The 7,484-nt window shown below is 54.8% G+C and overlaps 1 protein-coding gene across 1 annotated transcript; it reads right to left on the bottom strand.

Annotated features, from left to right (window-relative positions):
• Positions 1-491: 491 nt before the first annotated feature.
• On the bottom strand, positions 492-5,312 carry BBLN (bublin coiled coil protein). Its single transcript, XM_055541276.1, has 2 exons — positions 5,042-5,312; positions 492-971 (listed from the first exon to the last, which is right to left on the bottom strand). The coding sequence occupies exons 1-2, from the start codon at positions 5,118-5,120 to the stop codon at positions 799-801; spliced, it is 252 nt and encodes an 83-aa protein (XP_055397251.1). The 5' UTR covers positions 5,121-5,312; the 3' UTR covers positions 492-798.
• Positions 5,313-7,484: the final 2,172 nt, after the last annotated feature.

Raw genomic sequence — 7,484 nt, 5'->3', positions numbered from 1 at the left:
ACCCTTCTTGTCAGGAGACCTTATGATGAATCATCAGTGAGTGGGGCCCTGGCTGAGCAAGCTCTTTAGTTCTACTTCCCCATCTGGAAGGACCCTTAGAGACAGACAACCAGACCAGCCCTGTGACTGGCCAGATGGGGAGACTAAGGACCAAGACTGAGAATCAACAGCCAGAGGGCAGAACCCAAGGCTGCACAGCATGTCTTGGTGTTGGTTGTCTTGGTGAAAGGCCCTAGAGCCCAGGGAAGCTGAGCACATCACCCAGGGTCACACAGCATGGCCAATGCTATCTCAGCTGGCCTGGGGGAGCAACCTCTGGCCAGGAGCATATCCAGTTGGGAGGAAGCCCTGACCTCACCTGCACCTCTGTGCCCAGAAATACAAGAAGGCCAAGAACCCCAGCCCCATGTGATCAATGCCTCCACTGCCCTGTCATCTCTGGCGGCCACTGGGGTGCTCATCCCAGGATACAGAAGAGAGAGGAGGCGCAGTTGTATTGGAGACCCGTTTAATGTGGACACTCATGGCCTGGGCAGAGTGGGGAGTGTCCAGGAGTTGGACAGGCAGGCATGGTGGGTGAGCCACTGGCCCACACCTGGCTCCAGGAGGGGATGCTGGGAGGTGGGGGCTGGCCTAGGCACACCAAAGGAAGTACCAGAAAGGTGGCCTAGGCAGGCAGAACCCCCAGGAGATCTGTCGGCCAGCCCTTGAGAAAGTATCTAAGCCAGGTGGTGAGTGTTCAGGCCAGAGCCCAGCCCAGCAAGGCAGGGCTGGGGCCTGGCGGGGGGCTCCCAGAGCCTAGGGGCTGGCATCGCTGGGGGTCTCCCCAAGCTGCTGCTGGAACTCAAGGCGTGTCTGCCGGTTGGATTCAAGCAGTTCTTGGAGGCGGGCATGGAGGTGGTCATTTTTCTCCTCCAGGTGGTCCAGACAGGAGTTGATCTGGTCCAACATGGAGTTGATGGCAGCGTATTCTGGAAGGGGAAAGACAGTCAAGGCCCCATATTTCCTCAGGGCTCCCAGGCACCCTCCCCACCACCACTGTGTGCCAGCCTGTCTCTAAAAGGGCTTCAGGCAAGTCCCTACTCCTTGAGCCTCACTGTCACCATCTGGAAAATGGGTGTATATCAAAAGAAGAAAGGCATTGGAGAAATAGCTTAGTGTGCCATCTTTTTCTAGGGTTAGAGTAGTCATAGGGAGGTCAGGCAGACAGTGTCCAGCCTGGGAAGTCCTGCCAGATGCCGAGTCTCTCTACTTCCTGCATCAACTGCCTAGAGGCCAGAGCCCATGCGCCTGAGTCGGGCAATCCAGGTTTCTGTCCTCAGGCAGACCCTACTCTCTAGCCCTGCTTGACTCCCCTGCCCTCAGAAGAGGGCTCCTGGCAGACTCCCAGGCCCTGCTCCCTTCTCTCACACCTGCCTTTGCCCACCTCAGGCCCCTTGAACCTGCTGTGGCCTCTGCCTGGAGTGTGCTGTGTCCTCCTCTGTCTTCCTTCCCTCCTCTTCTCCTGGAGGAGCCCCACCCATCCTTCAAGTGTCAGCGTGGATGTGACCCCAGCCTGGGTCAGGCCTCTATTCCTGACCCCTTGCTCTCACAGCTCCATGGCCTTCACCTCCAGCTCGACTGCTGTGATCAGGTGCCGGTCTGTCTCCCCCAGCCTGTAGTGAGAGCTCCGCGAGAGGGGGGCTTGTTTCCACCGCCGTCCCCCAGTGCCCTCACTGTCACACGGTGAGCGTTTGTTGAATGAATGGATGAATGAGTGGAGCCTGACTTTCCAGCCTTCTGCCTTTTCTCAACTGACCCTGCCACCCTGAATGCTTCAACCACAACAGCCATTCAAGGACCAGTTCCAAAAGCCTCTTCTTCCAAGAAGCCTTCCCTGGGCTCCATCAGAAACCATCACTCTCTCCTCCACTGACACATCTGATCTGCCTCTCTCAGCAACACAGTGTCTCTTAGGAGCCAAGGTCTGGGCCTGTGCCCACTGCGGGACCCAGTTCTGAGCCAGCCCATGACTCAGATACACCCAGATGCCAGCTTGGGACAAAGGGGAAGTGGCTGGCGGTGTGTGGGAATGGCCAGCGTCAGAAAAGAGCGTCTGGGATAAGGGTGCAAAGGTGTCTGCCTTCTGGGGGAAGGGTACCCATTGCTCAGAGTTGTCCCAACTCACAGAGGACAGAGTCCTGGAAAGCCTCTGTTGGATCTTAGAGTCCAACTCCCTTGTGGTACAAATGGGGAAACTGAGGTCCAAGAAGGAAGAGACCTGCCTAGGGTCCTGCAGCTGGTTGGTGGTGCTAGCGGAGCAGGGGCCCTTGGGTTTCAGTCCCAGTTCCTCTCCATCCCAGCAAGTTACTGCACTTTTCTGGGAAAAGGGGACAAAGTGGGTTATTGTGAGACATCAAATACATATATCAAGAACTCAGGGTCTGGCCACAGCAAGCACTTAGTAGATGGTCACTATTAGCAACATTTCATATTCTGGTTAAGAGACCCAAGTGGAGAGGAGGCTGGGGAGGTGGGTGTCTCCACTCCTGGGGCTGGGCTTTGTCTGAGTCAAGTGTCAAGGGTACCTCTCAGTTCCAAGTCTTTGCCTTCCGTTGAGGACACCCTCCTCCTCTATGTCCTAAATCCTGTCAATCTGCCAACTTCCACTCAACATGACTCCCGGGAGGTCCTTCCCGATGCCCCATCACAGCTCCCAGCACCTCACCTGGCTGCTCTTCACCAGCAGTGGCCGGGGGGAACCTGGCAGCCCACAGCTTACCCCATTCACTCTACCTCTTTATTAATAAAAATGTAGATCTTGAGTGAGGAAGTGTTCTACAACTATTGTGGTCTTGATGGATTGCCGGGAGCCGGCATATTGCATATTGAGTGCATATTGAATATTGAGTGCAGCACTTTCCACAGCATCATCTTTCAGGATCTGGAATAGCTCAACTGGAATTCTATCACTGCCGGGAGCCAGCGTGAGGAACTCCGCCCATGACAAAGGTCATGAGGAAGGAGGCTCGGCATACGCAAAGGCGGGATCGAGCCTCAGGAGTCCCCCTGGAAATTCTCGAGCATCTACCCCCCAAACCAGAGTCTACCTACTTTCTGCTTTGTGCTTTCACCTACACCTCTGACTTTACAGGGGGCTGTCCCCCACTACCTCTCTTTGAAAAAAAAAAGAGTTAGCTTACAGCTCCAGTTAATAATTCCTGGGTGTGACAGTGTTTCAACCTACAAACTCCTTTGGAAATCCTCTAGCCTGCCTGAATGGGTTTTTCCGGCCACATGTGATTGTTCAGAGCCTCCCAACTGTGAGAGGCAGGAGATGTTCTAAACTGCCTAAACACAGATTCCTTTGAGTAGTTAAAAGATTGATTAGAAATTGTATTGGTGAAGGGTTTTTCACTTGTTGGGCCAATGTTTGCTGCTAAGTCTCCATACTCCTTACCTACTGTGTCCTTGGCAGTGTATTGATTGATATAATGGGTGTATAGAAATGTAAAATGCAGCTTTGTCCAATGCTTTTTTGGAGGCTGGTGCCTGACTTTGGAATAATCACCTTTAGAGAAAAATAAGTTTCTTAAAATGTTAACAGGCCTCCGGGCCACAAGATGATGTCAATCACCTGAACTTTTGCATATGATAAGTTTGCAGGAAGAAAGCCTGGCTTGCTGCATGACTCTACCCCTTCCCCCATTATCCTCTATGCATAACTTAAGGTATAAAAACTACTTTGGAAAATAAAGTGCGGGCTTTGTTCACTGAAACTTGGTCTCCCCATGTCACTCTCTCTTTCAAATTCTGGCTGAGTCTCCATCTGGAGCGCGGAACCCACCATGCTTGCTAATTATGCCTGGGCTTCTAAGATCCGACCGGGGAGGCCTCAGTGTCTCCTCTCCTTCGGGAGAACGGAAGGACGCCTGCGGCCTACGTAAGTGGTGCAAAGTTCTTGCCTTGAAGTTTTATTGGTCTCCCGCGTAAACCAAGCTACTCAGCCTCTTTTCTCCACTGAATTTTCCTACTGAGCTATCCTCATTCTATTACTCTTTATATCTTTGATGAATAAATAATTAAATAGGTCGCCGACGCCGTCCCCGCTTCGAATACCCTGGATCAGCCGGGGCTGGACCCCGGCAATGGATGGGTGCACAACTCTGTGAATATCCTAAAACCCATTGAATTGTACAATTTAAATGAGTTAATTGTATACTGTGTGAATTACCGCTCAATAAAGCTGGTACCCAAAACAAAGCCAAAAGCAGAGTCTATACTTACCCCGCATTTACTAAGTCCTGACCTCTAAGTTAATACGCTAATCTTTATTACACTAAAGGGACTAACCATTTACAGAACACTTGCATGCTTGGAGCCTACTCTTCATTCGTTTTCTCATTTAATCCTGATACATCTCAATGTGGGGGGACACTAAACCATTCTTATTTTACAGATGGGGAAACTGAGTCTCTAGAAGGTGAGAAGGGAGCCGATCTTTCTCTCTCCCCAGCCTCCTACCTCCACCCCCACCCCTTCCCCCGCGCAGTGCTGTGCAGGCAACAGGATGATGGGTAAGCAAGTCACATTCGCCAGGGCTCCAGACCACTACCAGCAAAGGTGGCTGGGGATGCTGACTCAGCAGGGCGGCACGCCCACCCAGATAGCCCTCGTGCTAACCCAGGAGGGTCCACGCCCAGCTCAGCGCCCTTAGGAGTCCCCATCTCCACAGGGGCTGAAAGAGGTGGCTGAAGCAGGTCCTAATCCACCCCCTCCCCCAAAGCGAGTGATCCCTGAAGCGGCCTCAGTTTCCTCATCTGTAAAACAGGCTCGGCTAACCACAGATCTCCAGGGCTGCGGTTTCCAGGGGCCAGGTCGCAGGTGCTCGCCCCGAATTTCAGGAAAGCGCCTGCAGCTCCGGACCCTCCCTGGGGCGGGGGATGGGAGGGCTCTGCAGTTTCTTCCCGGCCCCGATTCCCCCTCCCAGAATGACACCCTCGAGAAAGCAAACGTAGCTTCAGCAGCTCCCCCCACGCCACCCTACCCTACTCCGAGTCACCTGCTTCCCCGAAGCCGTCTTCCTCGCCTTCCGCGCCCGCCTCCACCGGCGTGCCCAGGTCCCCGTTGGGGCCCGACATTGCGGGCTCGGGCGCCGCAAGGGCCGCGCGAAGATGGAACGCGGCGACGGTCTCGCGGACAGCCGGCGCGGGGCGGAAGGCGGAGGCGGTGAATGGAACTCCGAGCCGGAAGGGTGGAACGCCGCGGCACAACGCGCCGGGGCGGCCTGGACCCGCCCCCAAGGCGGAGCCCGGAGGCTGGAGCTCCGCCTCCACGGTGCCCTGCCCCTAAAACCCCGCCCCCGGCCGCGCGCAAGGCTCTGCCCCCACAGAGCCCCGCCCACACTCTGCCTCACAGTCGAGCTCCGCCCACTTTGGCCGGTTTCCCCAGGCCCGCCCGTGTCCTGGCGGCCAAGTTGGACCATCCTGGGTGACCCCCAGAGAAACAGGCGGTGGAAGCTCGGCCTTCACCTCGGGCGAGCGACCTGGCACGAAGGCAGGGCAGCTGGGACCCCTACTCTTCCCTAGCTAGCCGCCGCCTCCCCGTGGGCGAAACCTGAGACGCGTTTCTAAGGCCCCAATGTATAGAGCCTATAATTTTTGCAGTAGTCATGTATGGATATGAGAGTTCAACCATAAAGAAGGCTGAGCGCCGAAGAATTGATGCTTTCGAACTGTGGTGTTGGAGAAGACTTGCGAGTCCCTTGGACAGCAAGGAGATCAAACCAGTCACTCCTAAAGGAAATCAACCTTGAATATTCATTGGAAGGACTGATGCTGAAGCCGAAATTCCAATACTTGGGCCACCTGATGCAAAGAGCCGGTTCATTGGAAAATACCCTAATGCTGGGACAGATTGAAAGCAGGAGGAGAAGGGGAAGACAGAAGACGAGATGGTTGGACGGTGTCACCGACTTGATCAATATGAGTTTGAGCAAGCTCCAGGAAATGGTGAAGGACAGGGAAGCCTGGCACACTGCAGTCCATGGGGTTGCAAAGAGTTGGACACGACTGAGCGCCTGAACAACAACAACAACAATGTATAGGGACGATATCCATTCACAGTCTCCTTGAGAGTCATGGTCAGCAGAGTACAGCTTGTGGCTGTCAGTCAAGGAAGCCATCGAGATAAGCTCTGCCCAGCTGCCATGATACCTTACCCTTTTTACCAGCTTGGAAAGGGAGCCCTGCCCCAAATCATCCAGCCAGAAATTCTCTCTCCTGAGCTGGCCCCACCGGTGTGATCCTGGCCAAGGACACAGCTGAGTCAGGCTCATATCCAGGGGAGAGGGGCTTACTTACTGGGACTCCTGTCACTGTAGCTGCTCCGAGGCCTGGTTCTGGTCTCACACTGGTAGTTCCTGCCAGAAGGCCATCCTTCAGGTGGGGGTCAGGCCCAGGTGTGTTCCCTGATGATAACAAGGAGGGATCCTCTCTGTCCCGGAAGCTGCCTTGCTGTTTCTCCTGAGGAACGTGGAAGATGCAGTCATGTCCTGAAGTCAGCACCACCACTGACTTGCACGATGGCAGCCCCACCTTCTCCCTGAACCAGGTGGAGTGGAGGCGAGGCCCATGCTGAACCAGGTGGGAAGAATTGTAGTGAACAATCCCTCACCCGGGTCAGCTCACCCTCCTTGACTATAAGGGCTGGGTATCCCTCCTCTCATTCCCCTGCCTGCCAGGCCTCCACTTACTCCCCACCACCTGTTGCTGGCCACACTCCCCAGCCCTCTCTTAAGGTACTGTGCCCATGGATGGAGCAGGTGGCAGGTAGCACCTGGGCACCTCTTCCACTGGAGAGGGAAGAGTCTTGGCTTCGGAAGGGTGCTGGGAGTGTGCCTGGGGAACTGGGCACTCAGATGGGTGGACATGTACCATCAGGTGTCCCCGCACAAGCCCCATGCATGAGCGTTCCCATCCACCTGCCATGTCTGTGTGGTGTGTATCCCTACATGCGTTGGCATGTTTCTGGGAACCTGTATGTCTCTCTGAAGGTCTGCTGCTCCTTGTGCCTGGGTATCCTTGTGTTTCACCCCTTGTCTGTGGACTCACACACAGAGTGGGCCCCTGTGATCCCAGGTATGATTTCACATCTGGGAGGAAACATGTGCCTGTGTTTTCCTTTGGGTGTCCTGTGATTGTAAGGATACATGTGTTTGGATTGCATCAGCATGTCCACATATGTGATCTCTGTTTCTGCCGTGTCTCTGCCCACTTGTGTGCCACACACAGATGCAGGTGTTTCTGTACCCATCAGAGGACACAGGGCTCTTCTGTTTTAGTGAAATACCATGGTCGCTGGGAGGGTGTCTCACCAGTCAACCAAAGGCAGGTGCCCAGCCCTCCTTTCTCAGCCTTGCTCACGCCTCTGCCAGGCATTCAACCCCCTCTTTCCAGGGAGACAACCCAGCCCCAGAGAATTCTCTCCCCAACCCCAGGACTCCC

The sequence above is a fragment of the Bubalus kerabau genome, chromosome 11, assembly GCF_029407905.1.
Source record: "Bubalus kerabau isolate K-KA32 ecotype Philippines breed swamp buffalo chromosome 11, PCC_UOA_SB_1v2, whole genome shotgun sequence".
NCBI classification, from domain to species: Eukaryota; Metazoa; Chordata; class Mammalia; order Artiodactyla; family Bovidae; genus Bubalus; species Bubalus kerabau.
The sequence above is the reverse complement of the archived record's forward strand: the minus strand, read 5'-3'. Positions and strand labels throughout refer to the sequence as shown.

What these genes read in the sequence shown, in the direction of transcription:
- BBLN (XM_055541276.1), bottom strand. Translation starts at nt 5,120, where the DNA reads ATGTCGGGCCCCAACGGGGACCTGGGCACGCCGGTGGAGGCGGGCGCG. An exon ending in AGACGGCTTCGGGGAAGCAG is followed by an intron (nt 972 to 5,041) that starts GTGACTCGGAGT and finishes TTCCCCTTCCAG; the next exon opens with AATACGCTGCCATCAACTCC.